The sequence below is a fragment of the Oratosquilla oratoria genome, chromosome 21 (genome assembly GCF_046742065.1).
Source record: "Oratosquilla oratoria isolate Oo_2021 chromosome 21, ASM4674206v1, whole genome shotgun sequence".
NCBI lineage: Eukaryota > Metazoa > Arthropoda > Malacostraca > Stomatopoda > Squillidae > Oratosquilla > Oratosquilla oratoria.
The window spans coordinates 32,445,515-32,467,954 of NC_134797.1; the positions used below are offsets into that span (position 1 = coordinate 32,445,515).

Genomic DNA, 22,440 nt, shown 5'->3' on the forward strand with positions numbered 1-22,440 from the left:
TAACCGAAGTTCGTTTCTACTCAAACGAACTCTCAACGGTCGGCGCTGGTGAAGCCCGCGGAAGCCCAGTGTGATAACCTACGCAAAAATCGCTAATGGACTTCTAATTTTGTCAAACTATTGGACAACTTCTTCTGGTGATTTTGGTGAAATCGATGCTGCTACGTTAAATATAGTTTATAGTCCACCACAGATATTTGCTTCCAAAAGGGAAGTTATATTGTATGAAAGATGTGTGGGTAATCCTAGGCGACTGTGACTCGAATCTGAATTAGACCAAGCGGGCTTCGAACCCATGTGCTATTGTTCAGAATTCAAGCTCTCTACCGACTGAGCTAACGCGTCTCCTCTCATAGTAAACAATTAATCCTTTGAGCGATGATGCGACATTGTTTATCTAGTCTCATGTTGTGGCAGTCCATTTCATTCAGCTTTGTGGTAGACCCAGGGCTGAAAGCAAATCTTCTTTTTAATTAACCACTTCCATACAGTGACGCCTACGTAGGCGGCATGAGGAGCAAGTGGGTACTCGATAATGCCGACGTCGGCATCTTGATTATATTTATTGTAGTCGTACCTACGTAACTTCCATTCTCTCTAAACTGGCTTCATCATATTTTCTATGATCAAAATACACGGGTGAAAGAGAACGAACGATTGAGCACTGACTTTATTTTTTTATCATGCGATTATTATGACGCAACATCGCACGTCGGGCAGCTAATGATGCCAGACGTGCGATGTGCCCCGGAGTGAAGAGGTACGACTCACGCCTTTGAGTCCGTGGCCAGTCTTTCCTTGGAAGGAAGTCATCACTTTGTTTTTCACGTGCACAGGAAGTCTTAGTGGATAAGCACAGAGCAACTCACGCCCTGAGATGGTTTCGTGCTCTAAGGTGACCCATGAGAGGTTCACAGGTTGAGAACCACAACCATGAAGACCAGTTTACCACAGTGGCGGCGCACTAGGCTAGCATGCTACTCGCTTTCGCTACTTCGTTTGAGTAGAAACTACTTCGGTTACAATATTCTAGACTTCCGTAAGAACATCTCAACAGTGGGTCTAACATTCTTATAGGTTTAACTTATCTTAATTCGTCATCCAGCTTCTCCCTATATGACGCAAGAGCACGAGTAATTTGACATTTGGAAATTTGAAAAACAAAAGATCGTAACCAAAGTAGTTTCTACCCAAACGGAGTAGCAAAAGCAAGTAGCATGCTAGCGAGAAACGCTTAGTGTGCCGCCACCTTTAGTTAGGAAGATGGTAAGTACAACTTACCTCTTCTGACAGGACTCCGTTGAGATCCATGATGACGGCCAGGTTGGTCAGATGGTCACACTCGCATACAACCACCTTCTGGTCCTTGGTCACCAGATCACAACCCTCAGTGCTCCAGTCGTTCTCCTCTTCGTCCCAAAAGACACAAGTAAGATTGGTCAAATTGTAACTGTGAAAGAAACAAGGGAATTTTTTTGGAACTTTTTTTTTTACTATATTGCCAAAATAATTTCTACTCTGACTCGTTAAAAAAAAAAAAAAAAATATATATATATATATATATATATATATATATATACATACACATACACATATGCCCATGCATACATAGAAACCTGTATGGGGTATGGATGGACTGCAATTCGATAATTTAGGAATTCTTGTGACATCCTGCCTTGAATTCTCACAAGAATGTTCCCTCTCGAGGCTACAGAGAATAGGATGCCAAGTCCTATCCTCCGTCCCGTTTTAGTCGCCTATTACGACTCAAGTAGGAAAACTCTGTGGCAGTATTCTTTCTCCTCTACCACAGGAGTCAGAGAGGAAAATTTTAAATGTGTTTGAGATGAAACGTTGGAGAAGTACGATAGAGGTTACAAGGTTGGATAGAGTAAGAAACGAGGAGGTGAGGAGGAGAGCGGGTATGGAAAAGGAGATGGCGGATAGGGATGATGAAAGATTACTGGGATGGTTTGGACTCATGGAACGAACGAGTGAAGAAAGATTAGTAAAAGAGGCGTGGAAGGCAGAGGTGGGGGGAGTGAACTTGAGGGGACGACAGAGGATGAAATGGGGAATGCCTGTTGAGCAAGAAAGGGAGAGGACAAGATATAGGGATGAATGTAGAATGACTGTGTATGGATGATACTGTTATGCAAGGAAGTGGGGGGATGGGGGTATAGAGGTGCTTAGGTGTGACTGATATTTTGACGCACACTGAAGGGATTTCTCCCCGTTTTCTCTTTTTCTGTATGATGAGACGGAGAGGGGGGTTCGCCGATTTAGTGAAGCGGCCTCGCTGTGGGTGAACTGTGTCTTGCTGCATTGCGTTTGACCCAAGGCAGTTGGCGGATGGAGGGATGACCCGTCATCCATGAGGGGCTGAGAAGGGAGGGGTAGGAAGGGGTGGTGGAGGGGGAGAGAAATGGGTGGGAATAGGTACCTGTGTCTGACTCAGCTACCTTATCTTCCTTATAAGGGAGGAAAACCTCTTAATATATAGATACTGTAGATAGATAGTGGCATCCTACTCAACACATTTCTTTGTGACTGCAAATTTATATCCACACAAATTAACGCTCATAATTCCTAGCATTTATTAACCCTTCGTTCTCCTATCCTCCTTAAAACATTACTTTTTCTATGACAAAAAATATTTTGTCTGAGATTGTTTCTATGTACAGAATGGTTGGTTATTGATGTCAAACTAAAAAGACATACTATCCCTACACACATACGTACGAACATGCTTACATACACGAGTACATGCATGTGAGCATATATGCGTCCATATGTACGTAAATTCATATGTACATAATACGTACATATGGACGCACTTACACTCATACGTACATACATACATACATGCATACATACATAAATACATACATACATACATACGTATACACACAGCCATACATATATATATACATTCATACATACATACATATATACATACATACATACATGCATACTTACATAAATACATACATACATACATACATACATACTTACATACACGTTAATACACATATATTTGCTTTGGTTTCATGTCTGTGTTTATGATTGCATTTATTGTTGCAGTTGTATTTGTTTGTATTTATATTTAGGTTGAGGATTATATTTAGGTTGTTTATATGCATCATTCATTTCCTCCTTTATGCAAACGCTTTGTGTGACACAAATATTATTCCCCAATATCTCTTTATCTATTTCAATCTGTCAAGATTCACTCGTTCGTTTGATGCCAAGGCACAGGAGCAAATTGAAACGGAGAAACGTCGTGGAAGTATTTTTCTTTAACGAGAGGGAGAGAACGAAACGACCAGAAGCCGGCAACGCTCAGTCACTCATGATGATCCCAGCAGCCATTCTGGGCTCCTCCTGATCCGTTGAACAGTGGCTTCAATGGAATTCATAAGCTGTGTCGTATGTCATAAGGTCATTTGTCGACTAAGGCGAAAATCGTACCCGAAGATGATGGAGCGTGATCATAGACTTTATGGTGTTTAAATGCAGAACGTTTCGCAAAAGATATTCTGCATTATTTTTTCCCTTAAAGTGGAGGCAATCGAAAAATCATGTGGAAGCTGATAAAGAGACGTGATTAAAAGTATTAGTATACAAGCGCACGCAATCCCCCCCCCCCACACACACACCTGATAGACCGACACATGAAGACAGTGGACAGTATGTCAGGATGTGTTTAAGTGCACAAACTGACAAAGTGCATATACTGACAAAGGTATATATATATATATATATATATATATATATATATATATATATATATATATATAGAGTGAGAGAGAGAGAGAGAGAGAGAGAGAGAGAGAGAGAGAGAGGGAGAGAGAGAGGGAGAGAGAGAGAGAGAGAGAGAAAGAGAGAGAAAGATAAAAAAGAGAGAGAGAGAGAGAAAGAAAGAGAGAGAGAACGAGAGAGAGGGGTGGCCAGAGAGAGAAAGGGAGTGGCGAAAGAGAGAGAGGGTGACAGAGGGCGAGAAAGAGAGAGAGAGAGAGAACGAGAGAGAGGGCGAGAGAGAGAAAGGGAGGGGCGAAAGAGAGAGAGGGTGAGAGAGAGGGCGAGAGAGAGAGAGAGAGAGAGAGAGAGAGAGAGGGCGAGAAAGAGATAGAGAGAGAGAGAGAGAAAGAGAGAGAGAGAGAGGGTGGGGGAGGGGGCTAGAGAGAGAGGGCAAAAGAGAGAGGGCAAAAGAGAGGGGGGATAGAGTCGGCAAGAGAGAGAGAAGGGGAGAGGGAGAAGGAGAGGGGAGAAGGAAAGGATGGTGGAGAGGTTCGTATTAGGCACTCTAGTAAACAGTGGGTAGACGTCGCCAGCCACACATAACTTGGTGAGACACAGCCCCAGACTTAATCGACCTCGGAGAGACGAGTAACGATTCAGACTTCGACTCCGAATGTTTGCAGTTCGATGTAGATGATGATTTTACCCTGATGAGCCTAACTTTACTGAAGTTCACTAACGAGTAACTATTTTTTTTCCAGTACTCCAGTTTAGATTTTTTTATGCTCCGTATTCTTTTTCTAGTTAACGTGTGCATTTCATTTTTTTTCTTTGTCATTTGACAAGTCTTTGCAAGGTTAGTCTGATCACTGTGAAATATTTTTGTGCTTGTAAAACGAGCTGAAATTTTGTTGACGGACTCGCGAAACTGCAAAAGGCTTCGTTGTTGTTCGGTCGTCTCTTTGTGCTCTCGCTTAGTCATTTGCGTCAATGGCACTGACGGCAGAGAGAAACTTGGAGCAATTTTGTCTGAATCTGGACGCACGCACATCCACGAACTTGACCCCTTGACTGCGCTAGGAGACTCTCCTTGGCTGAATAAAATCGCCTGGTGGCAATAAAATCAAATTCAAAAGTTCTCAGGAGCAAAGAAATGACCAACTGGCAACTCCTCCACCCGAGGATCACAGAAAAAAAAATCCTCGTCCGCCTCTACAGTAAAGATCATTTTTAATAATAATGAGGCAGAGGCAATTCAATTCAGTACTGTTCGAAGTCTCAAGATAAACACCTAAGCAGCATGCTTACCAATTGTTTGGTTCACTTGTTTATTCATTTCTTCGTTTAATTGTCTATTCTTAGCATCCGACCTAGTTATGGACCAAAAGGTCTCCTGTTGGCATCCTCTTACTTTATAATTTTTAATAGTTATAATACTGATAATAAAAATAATGATGATAGAGCAGCTGACAAGAATGCCTACCAGAAGATTGGCGAGAATGATAATATCAACAAATGATTGGTGACGGTGGTGGTGTTTATAGTGATGGTGGTGGTAGTAGTGGTGGTGGGGGTACTGGAGGTGGTAGTGGTAGTTATGATGTGTGGTAGCAATGGAATTGGAAGTTGTAGTGGTAGTTGTAGTGGTAGTGGTAGTAGGGGCAGTGGCAGAAATAGTAGTAGTTGTGGTGGCCAGGAAGATAATAGTCCTAGCGATGAAGATTACACATTTAACACTGACCGGAACCACGAAGCTTTTACAAACTAAAGCGAAGTCAACTTACACGTTGGCGCCGTAGATGTACGGGAAGGTGACGACCACGGGTTTGTCTGGCGGCGAGGCTTGCCAGCTGGTGTTAGACACGGCGGCTCCCATGATGGGAGAGTTCGTTTGCTGTTGGAACGTTCTTCCCAAGACTTCCTTTCCGTCAGGTACACTTTGTGACGGGAAGAGAAGAGAAAGGATGAGTGTCAGGAACCACATCGCCGTCGTGATAAGGGACGCACGAGCACACACACACACAGACACACACACACACACACACACACACACACACACACACACACACACACACACACACACACACACACACACATATATATATATAAATATTATATATATATATATATATATATATATATATATACACATACACACACACACACACACACACACACACACACACCCGTATACACACACGTACACACACACACACACACACACACACACACACACACACACACACACAGAATTGGAACAAGTTAGATGAGAAAGTGGTGTATGCAAAAATAATACACGAATTTAAAAACAGTCTAGATAAAATGAGATATGAAGACGGGACACCACGAGCATAGCTCCCCTTCCCGTAAAATACAACTAGGTAAATACAACTAGGTAAATACACACACACGCACGCACGCACGCACACACTTCACGCGCACGCAACAAATAATTGTTCAGGGCATTTTAGTAGTACTTCAGCAAAGGCTGTTTGGAACAAGTGGAGGCCGCGAGTGCAAACATTATACAAAACTCCTCCAGCATTTATGTGTCTGACTGCGACTATTATGGCCCAAATTTGTCTTTGCTTACATCCTGTTTTCCATTTTCTTTAGAGAAAGTACTGAGGGCATATGTTGATATGTGGTTTTGTTTGTTTGCGTGATTCACCATGGTCTTGGATCACGTGTTGGACTCGTGATCGACAGCTATTTCCCTCCCGGAAGAGAGCTCAGAGCTCATACATGACCGATCTATGGGTAATGCTGTGACCTTACACGCACACACACACCCAACTCCCCGCCCATGAGAGTCGGAGTAACAACCCGCAGCGCAATGATAATGAAATTATTTCAGCCCTGTGCGGGATTTAAACCCGGACCGCCGTAGTGGCAGCCGGGAACTCTAACCACTGCGCCACGAGGTGTGTGTGTATGTGTGTGTGCGTGTATGTGTGTGTGTGTGTGTGTGTGCGGGTGTGTGTGTGTGTGTGTGCGCGCGCGCGTGTATGTGTGTGTGTGTGTGTGTGTGTGTGTGCGGGTGTGTGTGTGTGTGTGTGCGCGCGCGCGTGTATGTGTGTGTGTGTGTGTGCAGTGTGTGTGTACGGGCGTGTGTGTGTGTGTGTGTGTGTGTGTGTGTGTGTGTGTGTGTGTGTGTACAGGTGTATGTGTATGTGTGTGTGTGTGTATGTGTGTGTGTATGTGTGTGTACGTGTGTGTGTATACGTGTGTGCGTGTGCATGTGTGTGTGTATGTGCGTGAGTGCGTGGGCGCGCGCGCGCACGTGTCGACTCTCGCCTCTGCACCATCGTACAAATTGACGAACTCGAGAACACGATACTTGGCAAACATTGTGACATTTATCCGAGCAATGATTCTTTGGCCTCCAGCTCACCAAGGAAGCTTCTCGTTTAACACACAGTGAAGGTTGTTGAAGGCCATGAACGTCACCGAAGCAATTTCTTGTTCGCCCTGAAACCCTTTAGGGAGTTTCAGAGTCGCGTCCTCGAACTTCGGGTGCCGAAGAGTTCTGCCTTCCTCGCTAACGGCGTCATAATAACTGCTTGGGTGTTGCTCTATCTTAACAGCTGGAAAGGAGACAACGCAGAAGAATAAATCTTTTTACACATGTAAAGTTACAGGACATCGTGGGTGTTTCTTTAGGGGCAAAATGATAGATGAGGATACTAAAGCAGTTGAGGAGGTTCGCAGTTAGTGGTTGTAACGTATAAAACTTGGACTGCTTCCATTTTTCTTTAGTCCAAGAAAGTGGGTCGTTGTATTACTTTGACCAAGATTTTGTACTACTCCTTCCTAATGATAGTGTAGTCTTGGGCATTCGTTTCTAAGTTTATACATAAGCAATGAGGAATAGATCTCACCTCCGTGCATTTAGATGTTCTAAGCGAGATATAATGTATTCCCTTATCCACACCCCGTAATCCACAAAAAATATATTCTCTTGCGGCGCTTTTCAGTCCCTCCTTAAAATAAAAATATATATAAAATCTATCGATGAATTAGTATGATTTCAGTCATTCATAATGCACTTTTTTCTTTCTTTGATGCAAAATCACCCATAATATCAGTGAACACGTTTCTCAACAGACCTATCTATGCTCAACAACACACCTACGAAGACAGTTCTTAGTCATCATAAACTTTAAGAGGCCTTTGGTTAGGTTAGGGTCAGATTAGGCTAGGTTAGGCCAGGGCAGGTTAGATTGGGGGCAGGTTAGGTTAAATCAAGTTGGTTAAGGTTAGGTTAAGTGGTATCAAAGTTTGGCTCGGATTTGGTAAGTACCGCCTGACCGACGACTGAGAGTGATCCTGATTAAGAATGACATTGTTTACAGTGAAAGCACTATTACTGTCCTAATTAGCAATATCGACATCCTTATCTACAAGGAGTGTTTGTATACGACTAACCTTTGACAAACTGCACTCCATTGAAGCTGTATTAGTAGACAAAGAGGCTACAAGTCTTAGAAATGCCCACAAGTTTGAATGAATCTTTTGCTACTATTTGTCAAAGTTGAATTTGATGCTTAAGAGGCTGCTCTTCTTAGACCTCCTCTACAAATTTGGAAGAGGAAATTTTGTCGCTTCTCTATGCATGACTATTTAAGTTCCAGTGCTGTCGTAACACTGGAGAATAAATCTGACAATCTTCTCATCAATACTTGACTGCCTTCAATAGACGTTATACAAAGCATCTCTGTCAGGCCTGCTATACACTTTCTCCAAGTCCTTGAAAGCCCAAAAGACATCTTTACCTAATAGCATAGGAAGTCGTTCGTATCGTGACATAACGTTGCAAGTGAATCGTTGAAAAAAAAAAATTGACCTAAGGAAAAATCCAAGATTGTCCCTTTCTTTTTTCAGTCTCTAGAACGTTCTTTATGCATCGAATCAGTGTAACTCAAAATGAGAGAATATATATTGCAATTCGTCGCCAATAACCAGCGCTTCTATTCGTGGGGGATAAGTTAGAATATGTACAAGAACACTGCAGGAACATTGAACAACTGTGAACTCTGAGGAACATCACTTGAACATCACAACCTCTCCCATGATGACCAACTTCAGGATAAACTTGCATCGATTCGAGGACCTACTCACACAGTGCGTCGAAAGTAAAGAGTTGAGAGTCGTTCTTGAGCTGTTGGGCAGACTCTATCCCAGCCTCCCGGACGATCGCCTGAAGCGTGGAGACGCTCTCCCGTCGATCTGAGTTCGGGATACCGTGCCACACCTGCACAGGAGAGCAGCAAATCGAGTAATGGAATTGAGGGGGTTGACAGCTTCACTGTCCACCTTGCAGAACCACCACATCCGGATACCCGCCAATGGTCCTTTCCCCTATCTCATATATAAGCAACACATCTCACAATGTTTTCCTGTCGACCCTGTCACATGACTTTTCTAAATCCACGAAATATCATAAGACGTCATTACCTTTTACCAAAAACTGCCAGGATCGTATGCACCCACAAAATTCTACATATGCCACCTCAATTTCACCTTCGCCCACATTATCCTCAAAAAACACTTTCCTTCGCGCCTTCACTCTACTATGCGCTTCCCTATCGCACCACTTACCAGCAGACCCTCCCCTTCCCTTCTTTGCCCATTCATCACTCCTGAGAACCTCCCCATTATATTCCCAAATTCCAAATCACCCGTTCCATTCAACTTAGAGTCACTTAACGCTAATTCGTACATCTTTCTTTTCACAAACCTACCACCAAGCTCATCTATTTTACTCTCATTCCTACCAAATTCAAACAAATTTATTGTCCCAGTTTCTGGGTCGGAGGCCTCCTTCCAGACCTTTTTATACTTTGACGTTTCTTAGGAGGGGAATATAGTGTTGTCAAACTATGTCTCAGTCACGGAAGTGCCTAAAGCCCAAGGCCCAAATACCAGTAGTTCTTCTTTATAGGAAATGTAATTTTCATATTTTTTCGGTTAAAACCAACACTACAACTAGAGAAAACTTACTGACAAACAAACTTCAGGGTATTTTGTTCTAAATTCTCAGTATATGAATAACCTTAAACTCATCAATAGTAAACTATATTCACACCACATGCATTGCAGACTGGACAAAAGAAAGAATACTATCATATAACCTTGGGTTCTTGAAGCATATAATTAGCTGTCGATGTTATACCCTTGGTGTAGTTGAGGGACAATTCTGTCGACTGCTCAGAATCTGAAGCGTTCTGGATGTCTCTCACATGTCGCTTAGCCGCTACATCCAGTAGATTCAGCACTTCGGAGACATCCCCTGTAGTAGTACAGACACCGTATACCATGATCAATTACTATTCATATGGACAAGTTGGAGTGTAATGCTAAGTGAATTTCAGATATATGTACTATACAATTCCCCATTGTGTTTTCACGATGGACTTTGTGACGAAACGACAGGATACTACAAAACTTGCAATATCTCCATTTAGTTTTCTTTTGCCATCACGGTCAGTTTAAACCTTCAACCTAAAAACCTTTGCGCCATCGTTCTCCATGAGTCACAGGACTCTGGCAGATTTTGCTAAATCACTCCTCCAAACATCTCTGTTTCTCCCCACTCCCCTACTCCACCATACACATATGTCCAGCTTTCATCATATACCTCGTATACCTACCGTAACTTGGCGTCATTTCCACTTCTCATATTGCCTTTGTATATTTGCCTTTAATCTTGCCCTCTTTATGATTTTCAAGATTTTCAATATTAATCGGGGCAATGACAGTCCCGTTGTTCTCTGCGTACTCAGTAAATCAATATCAAAATTTTTTACTAATATCAGAGTTTTACGTCCCTAAATCATAGCTGGGATTATACATTAATTATAAACAAAGGGGGGAAAGTGCGTCGCAAGAAACTTTTGTATTTATTTTACCCAAACGTGTTGTACCTCTATTTCTCAATTCTCATGGATACATTTATGTGTATATTTATGTGTATGTGTATGTGTATATATATGATTATATATATGAGTATATGTATGTGTATATGTACATGTGTATGTATATGTATATGTATATGTACACCGTATATGGGTGCACGACTTTTCGTCGCCGTCTTTTCGTCGCCGGACTTTTCGTCGCCGGACGTTTCGTCGCCGCGACTTTTCGTCGCCGGACGTTTCGTCGCCGCGACATTTCGTCCCCGCGACTTTTCGTCGCCGGTCTTTTCGTCGCCGGACTTTTCGTCGCCCCAAGCATAAATTGTATGCAAAGATTGACAATTGGAAATATATGATTTAATGTCATACTTGTACTTATATTCCTACTCCCAATGCAATAATATGAGTGTGGCAAATAGCTATACATCTCAGTGCCGTATAAACCATTAATTCTTGCCTTAACCAGTCCGACTTGCAAATACCTGAGCCCTAACTTACGTAGATGAAATACAATTTTATTTAAATTACAATAAATAATTTAATACATCATTATCTAAATATATATTTGACACGTCAGTATATATGATAATTTATTATTGGCATATCATACAGTAATAATTTGACACGAAATCATAATTATGAAGCTATTCATTAAAGTGTAAGGGTAAAATCATTTATTATAAAATTAGTAAGTTATTAGTAAATAGTCCATATGTATTGAAATGTAAAGTTCTTTAGTAAGGCACGATGTTGTGTGAGATACCTCTCAGATAATCCAGTATGTCACGGTTTTCATAGTCCTCTACAATGTTCATAATCCTCTCGTCTCAAATATTGTCAATCTTTGCATACAATTTATGCTTGGGGCGACGAAAAGTCCGGCGACGAATTACAAATTACAAATTTAACAACTAGTTAATCATTGATAGTCTTATAATTCCGTAACAATTTTCACTATCAATAATATTAGGTGACCAATGTAATAATAATGAATAATAGGATTATGTGATTATTACTAGAAAAAAAGTGACTGGACAGACGCTACTACCAATAATCACATCAAGATCAATCAGAAGAAGTATATTGAATTTGGCATTAAATCATATATTTCCAATTTTATATTTCAATTATTTTATATTTCAAATATTGTCAATCTTTGCATACAATTTATGCTTGGGGCGACGAAAAGTCCGGCGACGAAAAGACCGGCGACGAAAAGTCGCGGGGACGAAATGTCGCGGCGACGAAACGTCCGGCGACGAAAAGTCGCGGCGACGAAATGTCCGGCGACGAAACGTCGGCGACGAAAAGTCCGGCGACGAAAAGACGGCGACGAAAAGTCATGGACGGTATATATTTGTATGGGCATCAGGAATTTACCCACGAGCATGGCCAGAGGGTGTTCCTCGCGTTGCTTTTCAAAAATACTCTTTGATGGCTTTGGTAACAGTGGATAGGCGAAGAGTAAAATGCGAAAGTCAAGAGACATCTTGCGTCACAAGGCTATAAACTATAGAGAAACATGAAAAGTACTTGACGTAGTATTAATTTCGTTTAAAGAAACTGGGGAAATAACGAAAATTAAGATTTTTGGATGCATTTATCATCAAAGCATAGTTAGGCAAAGGAAAGTATCAGTTTAAGAATTTTTTATAAGGCTTGATTTTACACCGAGCGGAGTAGAAAGGCACATCGTGGCATTTTGGTATTACACCACAAACTGCAAATATACACGCAATCACGCAGTCATCGTCACCATCATTACCGTCAATATCCTCATAATCGTGACAAATTTTCTGAGTATTTTATTTGTTTCCTTGTGGATTTTCTATCCTATAAATGATGCTATTTTGTCGTATAAGCATAACAGAAATGTCTTTGGTGTGCAGTCATAATAGATAAGAGGGAATGCTAATCTTACTACAAATGACCCTGAATCTAGAAGGGTCATCACGCTGGACTTTTTCCCATCCACGTCCTACCTCCAACCTTCGTTTGAGTAACTAGAATATGACTTTACTTACAGACTTCCCTTGGAACATTTCAACAGTATGTCTAACATTCGCATAGGCTCACAATGTCTTAGTTCATCTTACAGCTTTGCTATATATAACGAAAAGATAAATTGATATTTGGAGTTGTGAAAAATAGAATATTGTAACCGAAGTCAATTTTTACTCAAACGAACTCTCAACTGTCGGAGATGATGAAGCCCGTGGAAGCCAAATGTGATAACCTCTTAAAAGATAAAATAAAGAAAAGTCGAACTTCAATGTACAAAAAGTTAATGGGAACAGTCTTGACACCGAATCATAATTCATTGTCAAGAAAAAAAAAAAAATCATGCGGAACGGAAGAAGGTCAATGGGAATAGAAAATTTGGTGTTGTGGTCTGACAATATGTTAATCAAATTCACCTCCCAAATCGAGGCGGAGAATTGTTGAGCAATCAGCCTTTTCGTGCTCTTGTGCTCGCGACTCAAAAAATACTCGAAAACGCATTTCATTTGAGTGAACATTTGCTGTTTCGCATAGCTCAGTATCATAAGTAGATTGAGATGTAAAATATTTTGGCTCATGGTTTATGCTTTACTATAGACAGATGTAATCAAAGAATGGAACATTTTGTGCTAAGTTGCATTCACCAACTTCGTTCTTCTCGAATGCCATACGATACAATTTAATCGCTTGCGTGGTAACATGTTTTTTAAAAGTCCATAATGGATAACATCTACTTTTTTTCTTAATTTGTATCGTACAATTTTAAATGTTTTCGCGTTACAAGAGCGGGCAGGTCTGAAATTGTGTTGGCTTATTTGTGATTGTTGTTATGTAAATGTGCTATTTATATTTTGTTTTGAAACGCTACAATCAGTCAGCTGACGAACTGATCCGGTCTGAGCTGGTTTCGATCTGTAAACACACACACACACACACACACACACACACACACACACACACACACACACACACACACACACACACACACACACACACACACACACACGCATACACACTTTTTTCAAATAGGCCATTGCAAAAATTAAACCTGTTGATATTACACCACATTGCCTCGCGTTGTTGAGCAAAGGAATTCAACATAAGATTAGTCTAACAATCAAGGTAAAGTGGCATCTGAAACTGATCCAAACTCGATCGCTTTGTTAGGTCTTGTTACGTGTACTTTGCTTATGCAAACTCCAAACTAAAGGGATTATTTCATTAAACTATTTTTCCTCCCACGTCCTACCTCCAAGTTCCATCCGAATAACTAGAATATGACTTCGCTAACAGAAAGCTAGACTTCTGTAGGAACATCTCAACACTATGTCTAACATTCATATGGATAATCTCTTAGTTCATCATTCAGCTTTGCTATATATGACGGAAAGATGATTTGATATTTGGAGATTTGAAAAACGAAATATTGTAACCGAAGTCGTTTTCACTCAAACGAACTCTCAATTGTCGGCGTTGGTGACGCCCGTGGAAGCTCAGTGTGATAATTCGTTAGAGCAGAGTTTCTCAACTTTTTTACCTTTGCGTAACCTTTAAAATAAATTGCATGTCTCAAGGAACCCCTACAAAAAAAAAAAAAAAAAAAAAACACATATACCATATATTTCTCATTTTATTTTCATCACGATAATAGGTTAGATAGGATGATGTCTATATTACATTATTACAATAACCAAGAATATGTCGTGCGTGTTTAATTATATTACGTATATGAAATTAAATAAAAAATCAAAAGTGCATTAGCTTATCTCACTTGTTCTCGCGGAACCCTTAGGGAACTTTTGCGGAACCTTAGGGTTCCGGGGAACCCTGGTTGGTTGAGAAACGCTGCCTTAGAGTGTTGGCACCCTGCTCGACCTGACGTGGTTCCAGCTTCAGACTTCATCTACAACTGCAGCCATTTCAACAGCTCGACGCTTTACATGCAATTCACACCATGCATGGTGAAGTGCAGAGAATGTATCGCCCCCCAGAGAATAGGCCGACGGTCCTGCAGTAAAGTTCATATGAATGCACTCTTCCAGACCCCAAACAAAGGGCTCGGGTTCCAGATCTCGTTCAGACTTGAATTTCCTTTTACTTGTGAGACAAAGTTTGTTTTTCGCATACGTACGATGTGTCACGGAAATTAAAAAAAGTTGGAATGTGCTTATCGTGGTTATTCCAATCTTTGAACATCATGACCACACTGGAACGTCTGTCGATAATGCCACAGCCTTTTAAGGTCAAGAAGGACACGGTTTTACCCGTAGCACGTCTCGCCCCCGCCTCAGTCGAAACCTCCTCGGCGATTCTGTGATATAAAGCCCCGGTATATATTCACCCAATTACCATCCCATTGGTGGAAAATATCAAAAGTCTTGGGAGAAACCGACCAAGGTTACAATGGCGCCTCAGATCTTTCCTGTGGTTACGTTTGTTTCTAATTGTTGTCTTTGATTCACAGGAGCTCCGTAGACACTTTGTATTCATTAGCAAAGTTCTCTAAAGACTTCTCCCTCGATACCTGGGGCAGGTCGGACTCCATTACTATATGGAAATTACTTTTTTTTTTTCCTTTTTTTTTCTTCTTTTTCGTTTTTCTTTTTTATTCTTTTTTGTCGTTTTTTTATCTCTTTTTAGTTTTTTCTTTCTTCTCTTTCTGCATCCGACCGTGTCATGAAATGAAAGGTTTCCTATCGGTATGCCACCTCATTGACAATTCATGAATACATCATAGGGTGTGTGACTCTGCATATTGTGCTTGATGCATCTTCAGATATGTACGAAATATTACTTTTCAAATATTTTTTGTTGCAGCCACTCGAACAGTGTCTCAGCAACGTTCGAAGTGGAGCTCTTGTTTGGTAACTCTTCTGCTCTCATGAAACGACTCTTGAAATGAACAATTCACTGGTAGAACAAGTCGACAGGCTCTTGAGTTCATTTTGAGTTCCTATATTCCAACTCCTGGTACATTTGTGTTTGTCCATAGCTAAAGTAATAACCGTTCACCGTATATTTGTTTTTGATTTCCAGCGGATTTCCAGCGATGTTATATGACCCTAATCATCGTGTCGTACATCCCAGGAACCCTCTTGGGCATTCTGACGTGGTGCCACGACCGCGAGTCCTTTCCGAGTCGCTTCCACAGGAAGGTCCTCTCGGACTCCATGCCCGACTTCCACAGCCTCCTCATCTTGCGGAGGAAGAGGGGAGAGAAGGACGTTAAGGAAAAGGACGAAAGCGACGACCTTGGAGAAAATGTTGTCGTCACCTTGGAATGAGGCAATTCCAGGTCATCTAGGTCCAGTTCGTAAACAGTAAAAGATAATGCGTTGACTGGAAAAAAAGGCGAAAGCATAAAAGATAAATCTCCTTGAAAATAACCAGAACATTTCCTTGAGAAAGGGAAGACTTCCGGTGTCCAAAGAAAGTTTAAAACGCCGCTGCCAAAAAAGAAAGAATTTTCAGACCCCTGAAAAAACTTCGAAGGGATTTCGCTCACTGGATTTTTTTTTTCTTATTTTTTTTTTTATTCTATCTCCTAACACTTTATTGGAGCGTGGTACAAATATCTTTTATTTATTTAATGATTATCTAAATTTATAATCTAAAATAATTAAAATTTCCTAGTTTCATTATTGGTCAGAAGCCAGATCTTGTATGTCATTTCACTTTTGTTGGCAATCAGTGGAGAGATTTTAATTCAAGAATTATTCTGTAATATTTGCCTTTCCTCTTGATAATCCTATCAGATTATTTTCAGTAATCTGTAATCTTCTTGATATTTCAATTGGTAGTTTATGATGTCAATATAGATCAATTTTTTGGTTGAGTCTTCATTCTAGTGTGTGTGTGTGTGTGTGTTTGTTTATTCAGCCCGTCTAGCCCCTGGAGGGGAAAATACAACCTTTTGTATCTCGCGACTGTGACTTAGTCCGTTCGTGGTTACGTTGTATCCTGGGTAGAGGAAATATTGCCCTTAGGACATCTCGGAATCTATCGTGTCTGCAACTCGCCCCTTGACAGCGGATAATATTACTATCTTGAATGAATGAATGAATGAATTCGAACTTATATAATGTGTCACTGTGTCACAGAGTATACATAAGATAGGTTTGATAAAAACGAACCAAATCAAAATCTCTTCTTCCTCCATCCTCTATTTGAATAATTAGAGTATGACTTTACTTACAGAAATCTAGACCTCTCTAAGAATGTTTCAACAGTATGTCTAAAATTCGTATGGGTTTACAATTTCTTAGTTCATCATTCAGCTTCGCTATATATGACGGATATAATTTTTTCTTATATTTGGAGATTTGGAAAATATGGCATTGTGACCGAAGTCGTTTTCACTCAAACGAACTCTCAACGGTCGACACTGGCGAAATCCATGTAAATCCAGTGTGGTAATTCCTTTACGTGCGGCGACTTTTGGTATAGATGACAGAATATATAAAAATATATATATATAAAAGTAAGATGAAGACGTGACTGGTCTGGGCTTCCGGTGAGCTCGGAAGGGCAGTGAATTAGTCGTTCAAGCCCAGACAAGACCTGTAACTAATCCAACTGGGGTATGATTGACAGTTTCAGTGCTTACTACATGGTTACGAATGGAATAAACTTAGTAACCATGTAGTAAACGATGAAACTATCAGTTGTTTTAAGGAGCGATTAGACAACTTTATGGATGAGGATGACAGGTGGTGATGGATACGGAGATGCCTAGTGTAGGCCTTATGGTCTCTTGCCGTCTCCTTCATTCCTATATTCTTGTGTTCTTATGACGTCAGAACTGAATCTCCGTCTCCTTTGCGCCAGTTGGTACAAATTGAGGGGCTATCACACTGGGCTAATTTTCCTTCAACCATCAATTCATCGGCGTTACCCCCAACCTTAAAAAAAAATCCGCCGTCAAATCACTAAATGGCAAGCTAGTTTGTTTTCTTAACAAAAATACATAGAATGTCGTTTGATATGCGGAAGGAAAATGATTTCCCCCAACATATCAGATTCATTCCCGGAACCTGCGGGCTGCAAATTTTCTCCAACAATCGGAGGAAAAATATCCTAATGTGATAACGCCTTTATGGATGTGAAGCTGACTTGGTATTCATAGACATTAGTCTGATTCACTCTATTCCGAGAGCTATCCAGAGGGCTTCATCATCTAAAGCACAAGAGCTCTCACCCTGCCTTATCACGCGTCTCATACCAATGGACTGGTGTTCTTTAGCTCGCCGGAAACAACATCAACAACGAAAACTATCGTCAAACATCCACCAACTACCACAAGCCTTTGATTTGGAGTCCCACTTATGAGAATCTATAGTCCTCGAAGGGTCTGTAGTCCACGTGGTGAGTGCCACTTGACTAAAGTTAAAAAGGAATTGGAGGTTTACCACCGGGTTGGAAAATTTGGACGTACGTACCTGCTGCCAGCGTCGTCGTTGAGTTGTCTGTGAATTCTTGCAAGATAGCTCCGGCTGTTGCGTTGCTTTTGTCCAACTCGTCAATCCACGCCGACGCGTCGATCGACTTGCATGCGCTGCAGGGAGAAACGAAGACCAAGTGAGTCTTCCAGAAAGACGACGTCATTCACTTGAAGGACAGACCCTGAAGAAGACCTTAAACCCCGGACTAGATTTTTTTTTTTCAATTGAACAATTAAGACTTCCTTCGGGGGTTTCTTCACACCTGATCGAAGTCTGCAGGATTTATCTCGTATATTAAGGTTCGTTGGATTTACCCTTGTTTGGAAGAAGACGAAAGAAAACGGAAGTAAACATGAATGATATTTGTTTCATGACCGTTATTTTCTGCAATGGAATTCGAAAATTGAAGCTCTATGTACCCCCACATATTGGACTCATAAGAACATAAGAATGAAGGAGACTGCAAGAGACCATAAGGCCTACACTAGGCAGCTCCGTACCCATCACCACCTGTCATCCCCATCCATAAAGTTGTCTAATCGTTTCTTAAAACAACTGATAGTTTCAGCGCTTACTACATGGTTACTAAGTCTATTCCATTCGTCGACCACCCTATTAGTAAACCAATTCTTGCCTGTTTCCTTCTTGAATCTAAATTTGTCCAGTTTATAACCATTACTGCGAGTCCTGCCCTGTTGTTTTAATATGATGACCTTGTTTGCATCACCCTTGTTAAAGCCTTTGATCCACTTGAACACCTCTATTAGATCACCCCGCACTCTGCGTCTTTCCAGAGAGTGTAAGTTAAGGTGCCTAAGCCTCTCTTCGTAAGGTAAATTTTTGAGTCCATGTATCATTTTGGTCATTTTTCTCTGTACTGATTCTAGTGAACTGATGTCCATTCTGTAGGACGGAGACTCGTGATCGACAGCTATTTCCCTCCCGGAAGAGAGCTCAGAGCTCATATATGACCGATCTATGGGTAATGCTGTGACCTCACACACACACACACACACACACACACACACACACACACACACACACACACACACACACACACACACACACACACACACACACACACACCCAACTCCCCGCCCACGAGAGTTGGAGTAACGACTCGCAGTACAGCGATACTGAAATTAGCTAAGTCAAGAGACAGGTACCTATTCCCACCAATTTCATTCCCTCTCCACCCTTCTTTCCCCCCTTCCCCATCTTAGCTCCTCATGGATGACAGGTCATTCCTGCATCCCGTCCACTGCCCTCGACCAGAGGCAATGCAGCAAGACACACAAAAGAATACACATACAGAGTCATAGGCATATGAAGACTGACAAAATCATTGGTAGCATGGTGGAAAAAAAATAGTTACACTTGCTTGAAAGTCCCATTCTTAGAGGCGATGACATTTATCAATAGGTCCTAAAACAAAACCTAATGTCGCACGTTTATGCACATATCTTCGTGTTCCGAACTCACCTCATATCCGGGAGTCCAATCCACTCTCCATCTCCTCCACACGTCCATGAGGCGTTCCCTCTCATCTGTTGCGGACAGGGTCGGTTGGAGATCGTCGAAGGGAGTTGATGATCCCATTCAAAATCCGGATAAAGGTCAGGGAAGGGAACGGCGGTGGGGCAGTCCGGTACGGGATGAATTGTGGATGTAACGTGGATGCTGTCGGTTGTCGTTGTGTTTGGGATTGGGTCTGTGATAACCCAGTGGGTGGTTTCTGTAGGCGTTGTGTTGTGCGAGGCTGTTGTCGACTCTTCTGTTGGTTCGGAACTAGTTGGCGCATCTGTCTCAGTCTCAGTCTCCGTCTCAGACGGACTCTCAGTTGTCGTATGATTCGGTGTATCGGTCGTTAAGTTGACTGTCAAAGGGAGTAGACACAAGGCAGGGTAGCTTCCGTCTATTTTCCGTGACGGAGTGCAGTTAGACAGAACGGGACTTTGGACGAAGGGCGAAAAGAGGATATTGCCCGGAAACTCGTGGGAGCTTTCGTACCAAACACTCGAAGTTTCCTCAATCCATGGGGTTCGAAGTTGCTGAAGTATTTCGCATATCTCTTCTCCAGGTTTCTTGGACGATACAAGATCTCCTCCCAGATGGTTACAAAAACTCTTAGCTTCCGAAGCAGAAGAGTGTTTAACAGAGCTGACGCCGAAGCAGAATGTTCTCCATGACAAGCCTTGACAGAAAACGTTTTCGTTGACCTAGAAACACATTTCAATGATTAGAATACCGTTTTGTGTTTGCTGCGTTAGTATTTTCATTGTGAAAATGCATATGGATGATTAAAGTACCATTTAATGTGTTGATATAATTATGTAATTATGTTATCAAGAAAATGAAAATACAACAATAAAGGAAAACTTATAGAAATAAATATAGAAATAGGGAGAATAGGTTTTGGCATGGATGTGTGTATGTTTGTGTGTGTGTTTGTGTATGTGTGTGTGTGTGTGTGTGTGTGTGTTCGTGTGTGTGTGTTTGTGTCCGTGTGTGTGTGTGTGTATCCGTGTGTGTGTATCCGTGTGCATACATGATTCACCATAGTCCGAGATCATATGCGGGGCTCGTGATCGACAGCTGTTATCCTCTCGAGTAAGACCTCAGACCTCAAGTCGCCCGATCTACGGGTAATGCTATGACCTTACACACACACACACACACACACACACACACACACACACACACACACACACACACACACACACACACACACACACACACACACACACACACCCGGACTCCCACTACGGTGGTCCGGGTTCGAATCCCGCACAGAGCTGAAATAATTTCAGTATCTCTGCGCTGCAAGTCGATACTCCAACTCTCATGGGCGGGGAGTTGGGTGTGTGTGTGCTTGTAAGGTCACAGCATTATCCATAGATTGGTCATATATGAGCTCTGAGCTCTCTTCCGGGAGGGAAATAGCTGTCGATCACGAGTCCAACACGTGATGCAAGACCTTGGTGAATCATACACACACACACAAACAAAGACACACACACACAAAGATTAAAAAGGATTACAAAGGCGGAGCATGCCGACAGGAGACTTTTTGGTCCATATCTAGGTCGGATGCGAAAAAAGTCATAAGATAATAAATCAATAAATAAAAACTATAATAATGTAAATAACAAATAGAATACATAGGTATAGTTAAATAATAAACAAACAGGTAAATAGTAAATAATAATAAATTGACATATAACTACACACACACACACACACACACACACACACACACACACACACACACACACACACACACACACACACACACACACACACACACACACACACACACGTACAAACTCAACTCCTTAGTTACTAGTGTTGGAGTGACGTCTCGCAGTGAAGCGATGCTGGATTTTTTTTTTTTTCTTTTTTTTATCCCAGGGCGGGATTCGAACTCGGATTGCTAAATTAACGGTCGAGAACGGTACCACTGCACCATCAAGCGTTGTGTGTATGCGTGTGGAGGCTGGTATGTGTGTGTGTATGTGTGTGTGTGTGTGTGTGTGTGTGTGTGTGTGTGTGTGAGAGAGAGAGAGAGAGAGAGCAAGCATAATTAACGAATACTGGAAGTAGAAGCAAGGCTGGATAACTTAGGAAAATACAAAATAAACCAGAAGCAAAATCGGTGATAAAGTTAATAGAAATAAGAATGGAGAAATGGGAAAAAATTATGAAAGATTTAGAGAGGGAGCTTCAAATGTAAGACTTTGAATATAAGAATCAAATTTGGAAAAAGTGTTTTACGCGACAACAGTAGGAGAGAACAACGGGTAGAATGATACGAGAAGTACCCAGGAAAAGAAAGTATTTAATTAAAAAAAAAGTAACGTTCTTGGAATAAAATGAAAAAAAACATGAAATACAAACTAAATACAGGTGAACATGTTGATGAGATCAAAGAAGAGAAGCCAATTAAAAGAATGTACGAAAATTTTAGATTTAAAAAGGAAATAGTCAAGAATTGGTTTACCAATAGAGCGGTTAACCAATGGAATAGGCTCAGTAACCATGTAGAGTGCTGAAACTAGAAGGTTACATAACTTTATGGATGGGGATTACAGGCTGTAATGAACATGAAACTGCCTAGTGTAGGCCTTATGGTCTCTTGCAGTCTCCTTCATTCTCATGTTCTTATGTTCTAAGATGAGAAATAGTTCTGGTTTGAGGCCAATAGAACGAGGAAGGTGGAGGAAAATATATAAATTGAATTGACGATGATAAAAGAAAATGTACAACTCGCGAAGAAAATAATACTGATGACCCACTTTCGGAGAAGAATAAGCGATGGTATAAAGATTTGTATATTTCGA

The 22,440-nt window shown here is 41.2% G+C and overlaps 1 protein-coding gene across 1 annotated transcript in view; it reads right to left on the reverse strand.

Moving 5' to 3' along the window:
- LOC143036837 (adhesion G protein-coupled receptor L3-like) overlaps positions 1–20,320 on the reverse strand; it is a 44,381-nt gene extending 24,061 nt beyond the window's left edge. Inside the window, exons 1-7 of the mRNA XM_076204651.1 lie at positions 19,583–20,320; positions 18,098–18,213; positions 9,876–10,033; positions 8,863–8,995; positions 7,136–7,328; positions 5,526–5,678; positions 1,282–1,450 (exon numbers count right to left, since the gene is read on the reverse strand). Of these exons, the coding sequence (XP_076060766.1) occupies positions 1,282–1,450; positions 5,526–5,678; positions 7,136–7,328; positions 8,863–8,995; positions 9,876–10,033; positions 18,098–18,213; positions 19,583–19,647 (987 nt within the window). The 5' untranslated portion in view covers positions 19,648–20,320. The remainder of the gene's footprint in view (positions 1–1,281; positions 1,451–5,525; positions 5,679–7,135; positions 7,329–8,862; positions 8,996–9,875; positions 10,034–18,097; positions 18,214–19,582) is intronic.
- Between the last annotated feature and the right edge of the window lie 2,120 nt (positions 20,321–22,440).